The following is a 19,169-nucleotide window of genomic DNA, read 5'->3' on the forward strand; positions in this document are numbered from 1 at the left end:
ACTACACAGTATATGAGCTGTTTTATGTATTTTATTATCAACCTGTTACCAAAATTGGGGACCTTTATACAGAGTTACACATTATTTTTAATGTTGTAACTTGTCTGTTGTACAGTATAATGCTTTATAATAGTCTCTTATTCCATATACAGTAATATATGACTCCATGGGTTCTGTGCATAATCAAAACAATATTAGGGCACAGTAAAGCATAGTACACACCAAGCCGATGCTACAAACTATCGCAGATGGAAAGCATGCCGTGAGGTCGGCTCACGTTGATTGCGCCAGGGTCCGAAGTTTGCCTGAAACACCAAGCTGACCGTCGAAACTGGGGTGCTTCTCAGTTCTTATTTGTGCATCCTCGTTTCCTTTCCTCGCATCTTAGCCCCACCCCTCCAGGATTCGAGGGAAGCATGCAATTAAGGAGCGCCGCTTACGTACACCCCACTGCTGTGTTGGATCTTGGTTTGGAGTCAATAATCTGTTGCATCGGTTTTCGGATCACCAGTGCACTGAACTTGAGAACCGTTTCTGTCGGACACATTCTTTTTGGGAACCGAGGATCTGATGATACTGAGCATGTGTGATTCAGCTTGAAGCTACCGAACAGTATTCTGGATAATGCTGTGCTAATGCTATGAGCGCACATGAACCGAGGACTTAAATGAGGGGGCTAATCTGGTGAAACATGAGTTTATTTAATGAATAAATCATGCTTTAACGGAGTAAAGTTATGATTACTGACTTTTTTATTTGAATGCAGAATTTTTTTATTGAATGTTTATCCCAGCCGGCCGAGATGATACGCTTGACACCATTACGTCATTGCAAATGACATCATCACACTAGGGCGTAAAAGAATCAGTGAACTGTTTATTTTTTATCGATTTATTTAAATGAACTGTCTGAAGGAACCAGATCACAGAAAAGAACCAGACTTCCCATCACTACCAAGTAGCACGTTCGTTCTGCGCCAGGGTGAGAAAAAAAACTTTCCATACCAGCAGGTATGCAATTTACATTAAGTTTTAATAGCAGTAGGTTCTGTTTATACTAAGTGAATATAGCAGCATTTCTTAGCAATATGCTATTTACACTAACTGAAAATAGCTATATTTTCTTTGGATTAAGTGTAAATAGTAGTTATATGCTATTGCTACTCATAAATAGTGGCAGATACTATTTGCACCTCATTACCGTTGTGCATTAAACATTAAGCAATAATAACAGACTGCAAGTCATTATATTTATAACAATTATCAAAAGCATGGTCACTTATTGAGATAATAAAGCTCTACACCTACCCCTAACCTTACCTTACCCTAAATTTGACTTGACTTGACCCTAAATGATTTGAACCCAGGTCTCCAGCATCAAAACTATGCACACTTTACATCCACCACCCTGGAGTTGCTGTTTGAAATGGCATCATTCTTACACTTTCTCTATTCCAAACTGATACTGGCAGGCGGAGTTAGTGCAAACAGTTAAGGTGGGCTTTTTGTACTCAGCGTAAATAGACATTTCTTGTGCACTGGTTTGCTAAGCTGAACAGCCAATCAGACTCCCAGATGAACTCCGCCATAGATTTGACATGCTGAATTCGACATGCATGTTGAAACAGAAAACATATTCACAGTATACAAAGACTCTCCTCAGAGGCAACTGAGGTGTAACAACAGCTTGTCTATAGTTTTTCCTGACAAACATTGTTTTATGTCTGCAGTGGTTCATTAAGGTAAGAGAGACATATAATTATTAAGACATACTAATAACCTTGATCTTACCAGTTCTGGCCCACACAGATATACAATACACAAATGCTTTTAACCCTCAAAAACCCAATCATTATTTTCTATATCCAGTTAATTATAACTTTTTTTTTGTTATATAAGGAAATGTGCTGTTTGTTTCCAATATCAGATATTATTGAATTCCAAATCTTAATGCTTTTGGTTTGCTAAATTTATTTCAAATAAATAATGTGTTTACTTTAGAGCTTATCATGATCATATTCAGATCATGCACAGAGAGACTGGGGCTCAGAAGGTCAGGACCCCCTCAAACTTTCCGAAGCTGACATCACCAAGGCGACCAGCATTCCAATGAGGCTAATTGTTGTGCATTTCGATATGTCAGAAGGGAGATGTCTGAGGCAGCACCTTCATTTACATAGCATATGTTAACTCGCAGGCCCTGCTGCAAGTCTTGAACACTGTAATGCCTTTGTAGGTGTGTGTCGCTCGTCTCTTTCATGAGATCGTTAGAAGAAGTTTCTAGTTTCGCTTACCTTAGTAACAGTTTTAAATAAACACTGCTTTACTCCCCCTGGTAGTTGCTCCCAAACGTCGCTCGTCATTCATTTGCATAAACTTGAACAATTCTTAAAGAGCACATACTATCTTTATAAAAACATTCATAATTTTATTACTGAGGTTGGCTTGAATGCATTTATGTGATTTAAAGTAAAAAACCCTCAATATTCTTCTCATAATGTACATTTTTGCAGCGCATATTTTTACTCTCTGATAGAACAACATGTTGTAACTCCTGTCTAAAATGCCCAGTCTACTCTGGAAATCATATGCCCATAACCATAAACGGGTTTCAGCTCCTTAGGCTCCAGACACAGATGTGCAAGTGAAAATATTTTATAAATATAAACATACTATCAATAATAATAAGAATGATTATAATAATACTAAAGCAAAATCCTGTGCAGGCGACAGGAACGTAAGACATCTTCACCATTTACAGGGTAAATCAGTTATTTTATTGCCGTTCAATCCAGAATGTCTGTGTTTTTCCCACCCCAAGACATAATATGGATTAAAGCTGCAAGCAACGAGGATCGGGCCCTCGCACCAGTGCCACAGCCACCTGTTGGCTTTAGGAAAAGTGAACAGTATGCAATATGCATATATGCAGGTAGATTATATGAAGTCTTAGTAATTTTTTAGTAATGTACCAGATTTCCTTCTGCCAGTTGGGGCGCAATGACTAAAGGTTAATATTTACATATTAAACATGTCTTGCAGGTCATGACTCTTATCAAACATGTTAAGTTTGGGGCAGACAGGACATTGTATGCTTAACATAAAGCAAATTCTTCATGGCGAAATGCCAAACTTTGGCAGGCCGCCACAGACAAGCCCTTCAACGAAAAGTCATTTTCGCAATTTAACATCGCAAAGACTTTTACTTAAGATTGATTAAATTTTATGCTCATCTGATTAAAACTCTAGGAGAAGTTCTATGATACAAAGTATGACACCTGGAAATGGCAAAAACTTCACAACATTTGCAGAGGAAATTAAAAATAATGGACCTTCTGTTGGGTTTAGAGCTTTGCTTTTTTGTAGGTATTAGGGTGTTTCATGGGCCTACCAAATGTGGTGCATGTACGTGAAACGTAGCTTGAGGGGCACTATGTTGAATTGTTCTATGTAGCGCTATCGAGCCATTTTGCCACACCTCATTTTGAAACCATTATCAGATGTATTACTTCTGATGCGTGTGCAAATTTTCGTGAGTTTTCAAGCATGTTTAGATCCACAAAATAACGATTCATTTCTGCGGAGAAGAGGAAATACACAAAAAACAATAGGGCTCTGCACCAGCAGTGCGAGGCCTACTGCCTGCACCTCGGTGCTCGGGCCCTAAATATATTTTATAAAAATATTTTATTTAAAAAATGAAATTATAATAATTTCGCAAAACTTGTACTCATCACTGGACTGATGGATCCATAGTTTGGTCAGTTGGTCTGTTACGAATGGCAGAAAACAAGCAGAGAGAGGATACAAGTGCACTAATGGTTAAATAAAAAAAGAAAACAAGACAAAGCACAACAAAAAAAACTACATGAACAAAGGAAACGTCTTGGTTACGGATGTAACCTCGGTTCCCTGATGGAGGGAACGAGACGTTGTGTCGAACCGACAGAATGGGGTTTGTCTTGAGAACCTATCATCTTCTGAGTATTTAGAAAAAGCCAATGAAAATTGGCGAATGAAATTTGCATGCCAGACTCCTCCCCGGATGTCCGGGTATAAGAGGGAAGCCGGCGTGCTCATTCATTCAACTTTGGTCTGAGGAGCCTTAAGCATCCTCCCCCGACCGCTGGGGTGGGCGGCCAGTGTTGTGACATGAGGGACACAACGTCTCGTTCCCTCCATCAGGGAACCGAGGTTACATCCGTAACCAAGATGTTCCCTTTCTGTCGGTCTCTCGACGTTGTGTCGAACCGACAGAATGGGGTTCCTATGTAAGACGCCACAGCACTGAGCCACGTCACAATCTCTGCGGAGCGACGTTGACTGGCCTGGGCGAGTCAGATGAAGACGCTAACGCGAAATTATGACCATCCAGTGGAGAGGAAGGGGGACCCAGAGCTTTACCACAAAGTTGGGAAGCCCCTGCCACCGGCCGTCACGGGCGGAGGCCTAGTTCTCTAAATGGCGAGAAGCCGCCCGGCACCGTAAGGGCCACTGGGTAAGCATTATTCCCCCCGGGGGAAAAACGCTGCAGAGACCACTACCTACCGTAGGGAGGAATTAGTGGAGACACCACATGGTCTCACCATCAGGGGAGAACTCATGGAAAAATGTGCGGACTGCAGGAGTTAACCGCAAGGTGGGAGTCCACCTAGGGAGGTCATGGGTTGCCGAGGTGGGAACCATTCATGAGGATACATCAGACGGAACAGCCCACGGAGGGGGGGTTACCACTTCTGGAGCACTAGGTCCGGTTAGAGCTATGTGGGAGATAACTCAACTGTTCCCCGGCCTAAGGGGGCAGGGCTGCTCTGCCCAGCCTGCCCCGAGGAAGGTGCTAGTGATGGATAAAATGCCTGTTCTTTACCCAGTGGGGGAAAGAGGGGAGGCGTAATAGCCGCTGATCCCCCTAAGGAAGGGGGAAGGGCTTTCGCAGGCGTACGCCCTACCGGCTGCCGGTCCTACACCTTGCGGGCTGACACCAGTTCCGCACATAGGTATTAGAACCTCACGGAGTCGTTGGGCATAGCCCAACCCGCAGCTCTGCAGATGTCTGCTAGAGAGGTGCCCTGAGCCAGTGCCCATGAGGAGTGTGCCTCACTCCCTACGGGCAGGGGCGAATTGAGATCGGTATGCCATAACGAGGGCATCCACGATCCAGTGCGCCAGCCTCTGTATGGAGACAGCCCTCCCTTCTGCTGACCTCCGAAACAGACAAAGAGCTGCTCAGAGCTTCTAGGCTCTGCGTGCGGTCCAAGTAGAGGCGCAGTGCGTGTACTGGACACAACACAGAAAGCTTGGGTCTTCCTCCCCGGTGGGGAGCACCTGCAGGTTCACCACCTGGTCTCTCGGAAGAGTGGTGGGAACTTTGAGCACGTAGCCGGGGCGGGGTCTCAAGATAATGTGAGAATCCCGGGCCCGAGTTCTAGGCAATCTGTGGACACAAAGGGTGCTTGCAGATCCCCTACCCTCTTAGAGGTGAGCGCCATCAGGAAAGCCGTCTTTATCAAGACTGAGAAAGAGCGGCAACTCCAAGAGGCTCGAAGTCGCCTAGGTCGCAAGAGGGTACGGAGCGCGGATAAGGTGGTCACCCTCTCGCGCCCCTTAGGAACCTAATGACCAGGTCGTGCTGTCCCAGAGGCTACCCAGCACTTGGGTCATGATGAGAGGCCGTAGCGGCTACATACACTCCCAGTGTGGAGGGGGAGAGGGTACTCCCCAGTCTCTCTTGAGGAAGGGACAGCTCGTACCCGATCGAGCAACTCCGCGGGTCTTCTCCAGAGAAGAGCACCAGGACGAGAAGAGACGCCACTTATGGGCGTATAGCCACCCAGTGGCTGAGGCCCTAGCCTGAGTGACGTCCCAACCAGACCAAGGGTGGGTCACTCAGGATCTCTTCGTCCCGTCCAGACATGGAGACCAGGTTCTGCCTGGGATGCCGTAACGTGCCCCTTCCCCTGTGGAAGCAGGAGTTGTTGTCAGAGCCTTAGCTCTGAGAACCAAGTCCTGGTTAGGCCAAAGGGGCGTAACTAGTACCACTTGATGCTCCTCTTCCCTGGCCTTGCACAGGACCTGTGCAATGAGGCTCACTGGGGGGGAAGCGTACTTCCGCTTGTCCCACGGCCAGCTGTGCGCAAGGGCATTCGTGCCAAGGGTTGCCTCGGACAGGGAGTACCAAAGCGGACAATGGGTTGAGTCCGGGGAGGCAACAGGACCACCTGTGCCTGGCCGAACTGCTCCCAAATGAGCCGGCTGCGCGGGGATGGAGTCGCCACTCTCCGCGAGGCGTCGACTGATGAGAGAGCGCATCGGCTGTCTGGTTCAGGATGCCTGGGATGTGTGTGGCCCGCAGGGAACTGATCACCTGCTGACTCCAGAGGAGGAGGCGCCGGGCGAGTCATGTTAGCTGCCATGAGCGAATGCCACCAATAATATACGCCACAGCAGCTGTGCTGTCCGACCGGACCAGCATGTGCTTGCCCTGCACGAGAGGTAGTAGCCTCCTCAATGCAAGTAGCACAACCAACAACTCTAGGCATTTGAAATGCTAACGCAGGCGGGGGCCCATCCACCGCCCCGACACTGCATGCCCGTTGCACACGGCACCCCAACCCTACAGGGAGGTATCCCTAAGGGGACCCCTGTCCACAAGAAGGTCATGGGAGACCAGGGGGTTAGGGTGTGTCGGCAGAAAAGCGTGATGACCATACGCCTGCTGCCGGTGTGCCACGCTCTCCCAGGAACTTGACTCTGTAGCCAGTGTTGGAGCGGTCGTATGTGCATCGACCCAAGGGGGACCACCCCCGCCGAGGATGCCATGTATCCCAGGAGCCTCTGAAATTGTTTCAGGGGGACCGCTGACTGCCTGAGAGCTTCAGGCAGTTCAACACTGATAGGGCTCACTCTGTAGTCAGTCGCACTGCCTCTGGGAGGCCGCGTGGGCGCGGGCTTCCTCGTCGCAGGTCTCGCGCCCCCCGAGGGGGGTGAGTGGGGCCGCTCATGAGGACAGAGTCGAGTTCCATACCGAGAAAGAGTACGCTCTGCACCGGGGAGAGCTTGCTCTTCTCAGTTGACCTGTAGCCCCACTGATCTAGGTGCCGGAGCACCAGGTCCCTGTGTGTACACAACAGATCTCGAGAGTGCACCAAGCTGAGCCAGTCGTCGAGATAGTTTAGTACCTGCACACCTCCTTCCCTAAGAGGAAGGAGGGCGGCTTCCATGACCTTCGTAAAGACTCGTGGAGACAGGGACAGACCGAAGGGGAGGACCCTGTACTGATATGCCCGTCCCTCGAACGCGAACCGTAGGAACGGCCGATGTCGAGGGAGGATCGAGACATGAAGTACGCGTCCTTCGGGTCGATTGCCATGAACCAGTCCTGACACCTGACGGATGTCAGGATGCGCTTCTGCGTGATCAACCTGAAAGGCAGCCATTGTGTAGGTGCCTGTTCAGAACACACAGACCCAAGATAGGGCGCAACCCCCTGCCTTTCTTGGGGACAATGAAGTACAGGCTGTAAAACCCGTTGAACATCTCGGCTGGTGAGATGGGCTGGATCACTCCCTTCGCCAGAAGGGTGGCGACCTCGGCCCGAAGTACGGGAACATCCTAGCCTCTGACTGAGGTATATCGGATGCCCTGAAACTTGGCGGGCGTGAGGCGACTGGATCGCGTAGCCGAGACGGATCGTCTTCCCTAGCCAGTCTGAAAGTCTGGGAAGCCGGACAGGCTCCCAGAAATGAGACAGGGGGACTAAAGGTACGATCCTTTTCATCGTCCCCCGGGGGGGTGGTTCGATGGCTAGCAGTATGGATTCCTTGCCGGGGGAGGTCCCCCGGGGAGGAGATCGGCTCTGCTGTTTTTCCTGCCTGGCGACTGCGCAGCAGTCTGACTGAGAGTGCTGAGGGCTGGTGTTTATACTTGACATTGCGCTTCGCCATGACGCAACGTCGAGTTTGCCGTTCACCGTCGTGCAGAGGGTGGGAGCGGCAACTCTCTTTTTTGAGAGTAAGTGGGCGCTAGCCCCCCGGAGGGGGCCAGCAGTTGGAGAGACGGGGCAGGATCCGTCCCTATCCAACTTCCCAGCGATGTGGCTGGGGTCAGGCCCAATGGTAGCCTCGATCTCCCTGAGGTCTTCCCATGAGGGCCGCTTCACCGCGGCTGCTGATGGGGTGATGGTCTCCTCTTCGCTGTCTCCTCCAGGGGGGGGCGCCTGAGTGGGGGGTGCCAGAGCTGGAGGGCGTCGAAGAGGACCAGGGCTGCTGGGAAGCAGACAGTGCACGGGACTCGACGGCCGAGGCGGCCGAGTCGCGGCACGGAGGACTGCTTCTTTACTGTCGAGAACCCTCCGGGGGAGGCCGCGTGCGGGTCTCATGCCCCCGACGGGCGGGGGGTGAGCGGGGCCGCTGCGGCTTGACAGTAACACCAACCAGCCCCCCCTTGCGAGACAAGTGCGTCGAGAAAGCGGACCTTCTCGGCGTTACTCATCTGCGCAAGGATCGGCCAGAGGAGTTTCTCATGGACCACAAGTGTGGACATCGTCCGACCCAGGGCCCGCGCGGTCACCTTGGTCGCCCGTAGAGCGAGGTCGGTGGCGGCGCGGAGTTCCTGCCTAAGCGCTGGGTGGGTCTTCCCCTCGTGGAGCTCTCTCAACACCCTGGCCTGGCAGGAGCCATAGCGTGGAGAGAAGAGGCAGCTTGGTCCGCCGCAATGTAAGCTCTCGACACCAGAGATGCCGAGACCCCACATGCTTTGGACGGGAGTCTAGGTCGAACCCCACCCCCAGGTGGCCGCCGCCTACGTGCACGAGTGCACCGCGGCGGCATACTCCACCTGGGGGACATCGACGTATCCTCTAGCTGTCTCAACCTCGAGGTAAGAGAGGGTGACAGAACTTTGTTTGACGTGAAACGTGTCGGAAAGGGGGCGTTTCCAGGTCTTACTAAGTTCCTCATGCACTTCCGGTAAACACGGCACAGAGGGCGGGCGCGGCTTGGAGCCGCGCTCAAACCCGAGGCGCCATGTAGCCAGCCGCGAGCGCCGGGAGAGGCAGTGTGGGCACTGCAACCCAACACTCACGGCGGCCTGGGAAAGCATAGCTGACATTTCGACATCCGCTTCTTCCTGGGCTCGAACCCCCCGAGGGAGGGAGAACTGAAGACGTTTCAGCAGCCTGTCCTTATTTTCTAAACAAACAAATAAATAAATAAAATGTCCTTGCAATACATTCATATTGCATCCATATAAAAATTGTTCTGAAATATTACTGTAACTGTTTACCACATAGCTTCAAAACAGTTGCTGGAGAGCTTTCATCTTCATATTTCACATCAACGACATCACCCTTATTTTTTTTTTTAAAGTATATCCTTTCTGTTTACAATGTCTAGGGAAGCATCAATCTCTCTCCATTCAATTAGAGCCCACATCTTGTATATCTGTAAAGAAAGAATCTTTTGATTAATATTACTGAACCCAGACCCTTACAAAAATTTACCATGGTTTTACTACAGTTAAAACCAAAAAGCACATGGTTACTGTAGTCAAACAATGGTTATCACAAAATAACCATGTTTTTGACAACCATGTTTTTTGTAAAAACCATAGTAAACGATGGTTACTGTAGAAAACCATGGTTACTACACTTGTAAGGTACCACAAAAAACAGATAGATAGATAGATAGATAGATAGATAGATAGATAGATAGATATAGATAGATAGATAGATAGATAGATAGATAGATAGATAGATAGATAGATAGATAGATGCGGATCTCGCGGAAGTTACCACGTAATTTATTTAAAATTAATACCGTGTTTCTGACTAAATTAACATTATTTATGTTCACTAGTAAAATGTACAACAGATTTTTAACACTTTTTGGCATTTTAAAAGGAGAAAACCATTTCCTCACCTGCTGTATAAGATATGCGGTCTCTTGCGGCGCGAAAAACTCCAGCGCGTGCGCTACAAAATAACGGACACTTAGTCAGCTGCTTCAGCGCGTGAGACAATGTGACGGAGAGACGTGACGAACCAGTTTCTTTGTAAGTATAATTTTTAATAACTCTAATTAGACTATACGTAGTTCAGCAAACTAGCTGAATAATACTTATGACATTAGTCATGTGACTGATTATAAGTAGGCTAACTTGTTTCATTCGTGTGCGCTGTTAGGGCTGTTTGCTATACAGTAGTATTAATTGCATAATATCATGTCAAGTTTTAAAAACACATACAATTGACATTATTATTAATAATAATATTATTGTTATTTTCACTCTGCTTTTGTTTATCTTTTGGGGGGATTATGAGCCTATTTTGTAATAATTTGTATTTATTTAAAAATCGATTTAAAGCAGATAATCACTTAATTTCATTAATGGAAAGAAAATGTAAATTACAAAACAATCATAGTTTAGTGGATTTGCTGCCATGTCATTTTAGGCCTATACCTAAGTTTAGCCACTAGGTGGCAAATGATCACTCAATGGCTCATTTATTCCTTTTCTGTCTGTTTCTGCATGGTAGATATTTTTTGTTTTGACAAAATATGTAACAATGAGTGATTTTTATAGTCTTTTATTATTGTATTTCTGCATTGTGGCCGATTTTTTTAGCAAACCTAAGTTGTGCTCCTGAAATACAACGAACAGCTCACAAGGGTTAAAAATGCAATTCCTCACACATTACATGTGATTGTGTCTATGACACATAATGCAAGAACTGCAATGCTTTAAAATGCAATTTTGTCTGCACGAATATCAGTCTTTTAAAAATTAATGATTATAGAACATAATTTTTTAAGTTGATGAATATGAATTATTACATTGATGAAAATTACATTGTTAAAAGATTTGTAAGTGTAACATTTGATTTGTGAAAAAAGTTACATAATAGCTGTTAATTTGTTACTTGCAGTGATTACTGACATTAGACAATGGAGTACATCATGCACAATTATATGACTACTATTATATGATGCATTCATCCTGATTGTCAAAGCTGTTAGTGTCACCACATTGACTAATCTTGTTCTTATATGATCAAAAGATTAACCTGTGTATTTACTTGTTTTTATTGTTCTGATGATAAGGATGACAACTCTGAAGAGGAGATCAGTTACCCTGTTACTGACATACCACCTCATGATTCCATGGTAGACTACTAATTTCCCTGTGTCTTATACTGTTTAAATATAATCTGAGCTATCATTGGCTTAATGCTGTTCACGATTCTGATTGTTAACAGACAGATGGCAGATCTGACAGTGAAGAGGAGATCAGTTACCCATGCAACATTGACACACCACCTCATTGTTGCATGGTAGAATACTAATTTACCTGTCCCTCATATGTTTGAATATAATCTAGTCTTATTTTGTCTTATTTTTATTCATGAGTCTGATTGTTAACAGATGGATGGCAGATCTGACAATGAAGAGGAAATCAGTGACCCATGCAACATCAGCACATCACCACAACATATTATGGCACAACATTGCTAGTTAAATGTTCTCATAATTTACCATAACATGGGATATCTTTCATCTATAGCAATATATGGTTATATGATTTTAAGGATGATGAATCTGCGAGTGAAACTGAGACATGGGACCAACACAACACAAATGACACAGCGACGGATCATTACATGGTAAAAAAAAGAAACTATATTATGTTTAACACTATTAATATAGAGGAATTAAGATACAATAGGAGCTATTTTTCTGTACAAAATAGAGATTTACATCTGTGCATTTGTGTGTTTAGGATGAAGAATCTGACAGTGAGCATTATGAACTACAAAACTGTCATATGACTCCACCACTAGACCCCACAGTAAGATTGCACATTCTATATATTCGCAATACTCATGCAGTTCATTTGCTGTGACAAAATTTTCCTTTCATGTCATCTTTGCACGAAATGTGTAGAAAATGCACAGAATTTGTTTTTGATTAGTTAGTGGGTGTGTTATTTAAATAGTGAATTGTGGCAATTTACTCATTATAGCTCATACTACAGTATTTACTCTCATTTATGGTAACACCTTACAATAAGGTTCATTAGTTAACTACTTTAGTTAACATGAACTAAGAATGAACAATACTTCTATAGCATTTATTCATCTTTATGTTCATTTTAACATTTATAAACACATCATTAAAATTTTAAAATGAAACTTAACTAACATGAACAAACAATGAACAACTATATTTTTATTAACTAACATTAAAAAGATTAATAAATATGTTGTTTATTGTTTGGTCATGTTATTTAATACATTAACTAACGGTTACAATTAACACATTTTAAAATGATATCTAATTTATCATAGTATGAACTGTATTGTATGATATAAAATTATTTATGTATGTCTGTATTTGTGTAAGAATAAAATGTATGTTTATAAAATCATTAGAGCTGGTACCATTTTATTTTCCACAATTCTAGATGGATGCTGCAGCAGGTGGTGATGCACAAGATGACAGTGGAGAGAACCCAAAATCTGTGAAAGAGAAGATCTACCCCAGTGCAAAGATTAGTCATGAAGAATCTCTACTGTCAATTTTATGTTATGCTCTTAGGCACACCACAACAAAATCTGCCCTTAGTGATTTATTAGACCTTATTAATCTACATTGTCCAGAAGGAACCAATGGAGTACCCAGTAGTCTTTATAAGTTCCTCAAAACCTTTGATTGCAACTCTTTTGAAATTATGTGCATTTGCCCTAAATGTCATCATTACCTTGGTAATGAAGTCCCAGATTGTTGTGCCTCATGTGGTTCTGAACTTGGGGATATGAACTCACTTGTTAAATCAGGCAACATTTTTCTGAAAGTATCAATTAGAAAACAACTGGAAGAAAAGATGTTAGATACAACATTTAGAGCAGCATTAGATTACAAATGGACCAGGGGTAAAAGCAGCCCAGATAGTGTCCAAGATATATTTGATGGTGCCATGTATAAATCTGTAGATCCCTTGAATGATCCAGACCAGTTTAACCTTTCACTTACTTGGAATATTGATGGTATTCATATTTTTAAATCATCTCCCTTTCACATTTGGCCAATCCAAATCATAATCAATGAGCTTCCCCCACATATGAGAAGCAGGCATGTGCTGCTGGCTGGTTTGTGGTTTGGTGCTTCTAAGCCCAAAATGAATGATTTTATGCAGCCCTTTGTCGATGAATGCCTTCTGCTAGAGCAGGAAGGTCTGACAGTAGTGCACAAAGGACAAAGCTTGAATATCCATGTGTTTAATCTAGTCTGTGTGTGTGACTCAGTTGCGCGCTGCGCTGTCCAGAATGTAAAACAATTTAACGGGGAACATGGATGTAACTGGTGTTATAAGAAGGGCGAAATTGTTGCCTAGGGAAATGGATTCACAAGGGTATACAGTTCAGAAAGTGGAGATTCAAACACACGTACCCACATCCAGCATTTTGATGATGTAAGAACAGCAGTTACAACAGGCACATGTGCTCGGGGAGTCAAAGGGCCATCACCTTAAATGCTTTTAACATTTTTTAATATTGTACTAGGATTTGGATATGACTACATGCATGGGATTTTACTGGGTGTATGTCGCCAATTGACAACACTGTGGCTTGATACAAAGTACCATGCAGAGAGCTGGTATATTGGAAGAGACGTCATGGCCATTGATAAACGACTGCTTGAAATTAAGCCACCAGAGTCAATATTACAAGACCCCCACGATCTATGAAGTTACGCAAGTTCTGGAAGGCCTCAGAATACAGGAATTTTCTTTTGTTTTATTGTCTTCCATGCTTAAGTGGCATTCTACCCTGCCAGTTCCTTGAACACTTACTGTTGCTTGTACAAGGTACTTACTGTCTGTTAAAAGATAACATTTCTTCACAAGACATAGATATAGCTGAGTATCTGTTAAAAACATTTGTGAACAGTTTTGAGAAACTGTATGGGAAATGTCATGTCAGCTTCAATGTGCACATTTTAGAACATGCTGCACAGTCTGTGAGAAACTGGGGTCCACTATGGTGCCAGAGTGCTTTCATTTTTGAAAGTCACAATGGCAACCTGCAAAAGCTCTTTCATGGCACCCAAGCAGTTCCAGAGCAAATTGTCAATGCGTTTTTTCTTTTTCAGAGTGTTCCAAGACTTCTGACAAGCGTTTACAGCAACAGTATCAAACAACTAAGCAAGGACTTTGTTGAATGTATGCTACATGGTTACAAACTTGCCAAAAACTGTGTGATTAAAACAAATGTAGTCTTCCTGGGCTCACCAATTGTAAGACCACCAACACCAAGAGAGGCATATCTTCTCAGCGAACATGGCATTCATGTTCATCAGTGTGCATTTTATGCAAGGGCGTTAATTAATGGAAACAGGTTTCACTCAAAAACAAGCACGACACTATCTCGAAGAATTAACCATGCTGTTCTTACAGAAAATGGGGAAGTGGCAATGGTGCGGTCGTTTGTTGATGTGGGGCTTGACACAGGCTACACCTTTATTGATCCAGTTATCACTGCCAAATTTAGCATGGTTAAAGACAGACAAACAGGAACTACTGTCTCTGGGATAGTTAAGGACAGCTGTATTTCAAGTGATGTCAAATTAATTAAGTGCTCTGAAATCAAAACAACTTGTGTGTACTTGAAAAATGTTTATGGAGTACATAATTTACTTTGCATTCAACCTAACAAATGGGAAGTTGACTAAATAGACATTATGTAAAGTAATACTGTTCAATATAGTACAGTAATTTGTACATATCTGTCTAATATATTCAAACTTAAGTTTATTTTTAGCAAGTGTTTAATACACATTGGTTACTGTGTTTGAGTCCACATTTAGTACAATGTGTTTTACATTTAAAAATATTTTCATTTTGGAACATGGCCTGCTTATTTATTTTTTGTGAGGGTTTTAATTGTCATTGTTGGATGGACAGCCTTCAAAACATTGTATGAGAAAGTTTAAAGTGCACTTTGGACCAGATTCTTGGCATGATTGTATAGCATACGTTATTAATTTCCGCATAATGTCGTTTTCTTAACATTATTTGAAAACGTTATGTGTGACATGTATAAACTGTTTTTAACATATTTTACAATACGATATTTCAAATCCATAAAATTTTGCAAATAAAGTGCTATGTGAAGAACTTATTTCTGTGGCGTCAGTGAAATGCTCTTATTATAATTTTTGTTATCAGTAACATATATAATTTGCTAAGTACTTATTTTAAAGCAGCACTGTATGTTACAATAGAACTTGTCCTGCAGGGTCCCATGCAAGATGAAAATTGCTGCAGGGTTTATCCTGCAGGATTTTAGTGAACATAAATCCCACAGGAATAGACAAGCTTTTTTCTGCACATGGTTACACAATTTCCTACAGGTATACAATAATTCCTGCAGGAATCCTAAATTCCTGTAGGATGTGAGGCAGTCCTGCAGGAAAATTGAGTGGACAATCCTGCAGGACACCTTCAGGATTGTCTCTGTCCTGAAGGATTTTGGTTCTGTTGTGCAGGATATCTGCAGGATCCCTGCACATTGAACCAAAATCCTGCAGGATTCCTGTAGAATTTTTTTGTAAGGGAAGGCTCCGGACTGAGGTCGCAACAGCTTGTAGCAACACAAACAGATGCAGCTGATGTGAAAAAAGGTTAACCCATCGGCACCTCTTCTGTCTGCGCCTCCTTCGTGCAAATTGGGAACAAAGACGACAAAAAAAGTTAGCGCCCTTAAGTGTAGGCTACTACATGTGACACGTTTTTGAAGTTTGATTCAGCACGCATTGCACTCTTTCTCCCATGCTTATAATAATATGAATGAACCGTCCTGTTATGTCTAAATGTTTGGTCAGAATAGGCTCAGAGAGCACAGAAATGATAGCAAACAAATAATGCTGCTGCTAACATCAGCGGTCAATGCACTGAACGAGCAATCGTTGTAGTTATTATATAGTTGTATTGTGACAACAGGCACACTTTTGAAGCTGGACTATAATGAGTGGATAAAGCATGTTTGTTTAATCGGCGAGAGGAAAAACATGGATGGAACATTAGCAAGAAGGATTGTCTGCATCACAGTCAGATACGAGCGAGAAGGCTACTAACAGTAGGTAAGACAAAAAGTTTTATTTTCGCAACTTTTTTGACTCGTTAATAGCAATTTGCTGTGAAATATGTGCCGATCGGGTTCGTTCGGGTCCAGCTTTGAATTAATAATCGGGTCCGTTCTGGGTAGTAAATTTCTCTGGTCTGCATGGATTCGGTTCCCTAAAGATCATAGAAAACTTTTTGCATTATTAGATTTTCAAAAAATATTGTTCTGTCCGATTCATAAGCTTTTTTGCCCACGAGGACCTCAATTTTGGTCCCCACGGTGACATGAGTCCCCATGAGTTGGTGTGCATTCAGGTTTAGGTCCCCACCGGGATATACAAACATGAACACACACACACACCATGTTTAACACCTACACTGTGACAAATCTTGTTAACTCTGTCATGGGCAATTTGCCAGATAGTTTATGTGAACAGATTTCTGTGGAAGTTGTTTGGTATACATTATTAGTCTTGCAGGTAGTGTACTAAAGGTTGCAACACAAAATGATTCACCTTTTAGTCAACTCTGCTGATAACATCTGTTATATGTTAATGTAACATTAGAATATTTCTCAATATGCAAGAAATTGCAATATAAAGACGTTTGTGTGTACGTGTGAACTCTAACTAACAAATCAACCCCATCAGACATAAAAGCTGACAAAAATGTATATACTATATATATATATATACATAACTGTATGTTGAACAGTGGAGACATTTAGCTTTTTTCTCATTTGAAGCTGTGTTAAACATAACAGAAATGTAATTATTTATGCCACAGCAATCGACAAAAATGATCACATTGGGACGAAATCTGAAAAGATTTGAACATAAATGTAAAGTATTGGTAACATGACAGTATCACAAAAGAGCGTTTTTGAGAATAAATAATACATTCAGTTTTATTTGTTTAGTACTTTTTACAATGTACATGTAACACGCTGTTCTGTAGCTCAGTGGTTAGATTGTGGCGCTAGCAACGTCAATGTCATGGGTTCCATCAGGGATTGCACATACTCAGAAACAAAATGAATAGTACTAAGTAAATAGTACTAAGTAAGTGAATACTGAATGAATAGTACTAAGTAAATAGTACTAAGTAAGTGAATACTGAATGAATAGTACTAAGTAAATAGTACTAAGTAAGTGAATACTGAATGAATAGTACTAAGTAAATAGTACTAAGTAAGTGAATACTGAATGAATAGTACTAAGTCGCTAAGTCGCTTATTCAAGCGTGAGTCGCTTTGAATAAAAGCGGCGGCCAAATGTGTAAATGTAAACTAAGCATCTTTACAGAAACTGTTGTGGTAGAATAATATATCAATTAAATGATATATTTATATATAAACGTATAGTATTATTACTTACTTTTTTGGAAAGATATCAAACAGTATTCCGGTACAAATTACAAATACTTACTCATAAAATGTATTTAAATAAAATACAAAATACTGCTGTGAAAAAAACTTGTAATTTGAAAATACAAAAATACAATAATTTTTACAAGCAATCATTTGAAGTGCGAGAGTAACAGTGGAGTTAGATACACAGAAGAAAGAGAGAAAAGTTTTCTAAACAGCAGTCCATCAAACACAGATTTTAGCAACACACTTACATACACATGTAGGCCTTCACATCATTTTAATATTATCATCATTATTTATTTATCTCATTCTCCTGTGACCCACACTCAGCAATTAATCAGAATGTTGTTATTACCTGAACCATCTGCCCGCGAATATAACTGCGATCCGGCATCACAAGTCACTCTTTAGCTAGCAGATAAATTCTGGCTATTTGCGCTAATCTTTTGTCCTATGACTTTCAGTGAATGATGATAGTAGATTTTTATGAGGGGCCGTGTAGGCCTTAATTATTGAAATGACTCTTACAAACACTAGTGAAATAAAACCATCGATCGAACTTAGTGAAATTCATTCATACGTATTATTGAAATGACTCTTACAAACACTAGTGAAATAAAACTAGTGTTTAAAAATAATAATTAAAAATAATTAATTCCTACACGGCCCCTCATAGATTTTACTAGATACTTTACCTTAAAGCACTTTGAGCACAAAAGCAATTTCTTTACTTTCTTTACTTACAATAAATCAAAGTACCGCGAGAGTGATTGGAAAAGTTGTTTTTGAAACACTGTAGCGACACGTTAATGTCATACGCCAATCGGTCTGCCTGCGTAGCCTCGGAATAAGTCTAACGCACCTAATAACAGACAGATCTGACTCGGTAAAAAAACAATCAAAACTTCTAATTAAGCTAGTGGGTGGGTTACCCCGCGCTTTGACGCTCATCCAGATGCGCTATGATCGTCCGTTCATTATTACTAGTGTAACCGGTACTACTCACCCGCTCTGCGCGGGCCTCGAACCGGCGTCGTGTCCGGTTGGGAGACGGGCGCTCTAACGAGGAGGCTAAAAACCACAGTCTCTGGCGTCTGTCGCTAGAGCGTCTCTGTTGGTCGGGGAGTGAGGTTTACACACTGCACAGCTCTTCACTAGCTGGCCTCCGTTACACTAGCATTTACAGGAACAACATTAATGCATACCCGTCAACATTTGTGTACCAAAATCCGGGAGAGCGGCAGGGGGGTGGGCTGGTTGGTTGTGCAGGGCAAATAGGGCACCCCTCCGTTATAAATCGTTAATACAACTTTTAATTACTTTATATATAACATAACTTAATTTTCTTGTCAAATTCTTAAATGTAAATCTAAGAGACTGTTTAATGCAGCTCACAGGGCCATGAATCCATGAATGGTATATCTGCAAGGTATCATCTTAATTTAGCATTTAAATTTTGCCAGAGATCTTTACGTCAGACATAAAATAACTTGCATCTAAACTCGGTTTGAAAAAGTACGAGCAGTTTGTCCCTTCACGCGTCCCGTAGTTCGGTTGTTTTGACTTTATTTGTTAGTTAGCAGAATGTTTTTATTTTTTATTTACATGGATGGATTTAACAGTGTTTGCATATTATTTACAATAACCGCTTATGGTCACAGAACGGGAAATATTAGAAA

At 42.6% G+C, this 19,169-nt stretch overlaps 1 protein-coding gene across 4 annotated transcripts; it reads left to right on the plus strand.

The window, feature by feature from the left end:
* The first annotated feature begins 215 nt into the window (after positions 1–215).
* On the plus strand, positions 216–15,172 carry LOC130567659 (uncharacterized). 4 transcript variants are annotated; one of them, XM_057355927.1, is made up of 8 exons: positions 216–1,010; positions 2,001–2,235; positions 11,099–11,161; positions 11,254–11,328; positions 11,420–11,494; positions 11,584–11,658; positions 11,775–11,843; positions 12,459–15,172. In XM_057355927.1, exons 3-8 carry the CDS (start codon positions 11,159–11,161, stop codon positions 13,386–13,388), a joined length of 1,227 nt encoding a protein of 408 aa, XP_057211910.1. In that variant the 5' UTR covers positions 216–1,010; positions 2,001–2,235; positions 11,099–11,158; the 3' UTR covers positions 13,389–15,172. The 4 variants fall into 4 exon arrangements, with proteins under 4 accessions (XP_057211910.1, XP_057211908.1, XP_057211911.1 ...); XM_057355925.1 differs by lacking the exon at positions 2,001–2,235; XM_057355926.1 differs by lacking the exons at positions 216–1,010; positions 2,001–2,235 and adding an exon at positions 9,944–10,049.
* Positions 15,173–19,169: the final 3,997 nt, after the last annotated feature.

This window comes from Triplophysa rosa, linkage group LG17 (assembly GCF_024868665.1).
Source record: "Triplophysa rosa linkage group LG17, Trosa_1v2, whole genome shotgun sequence".
Classification (NCBI taxonomy): domain Eukaryota; kingdom Metazoa; phylum Chordata; class Actinopteri; order Cypriniformes; family Nemacheilidae; genus Triplophysa; species Triplophysa rosa.

What these genes read in the sequence shown, in the direction of transcription:
- LOC130567659 (XM_057355925.1), top strand. Translation starts at nt 900, where the DNA reads ATGAACTGTCTGAAGGAACCAGATCACAGAAAAGAACCAGACTTCCCA. An exon ending in AAAACTTTCCATACCAGCAG is followed by an intron (nt 1,011 to 11,098) that starts GTATGCAATTTA and finishes TCTGATGATAAG; the next exon opens with GATGACAACTCTGAAGAGGA. An exon ending in CTCCACCACTAGACCCCACA is followed by an intron (nt 11,844 to 12,458) that starts GTAAGATTGCAC and finishes CCACAATTCTAG; the next exon opens with ATGGATGCTGCAGCAGGTGG.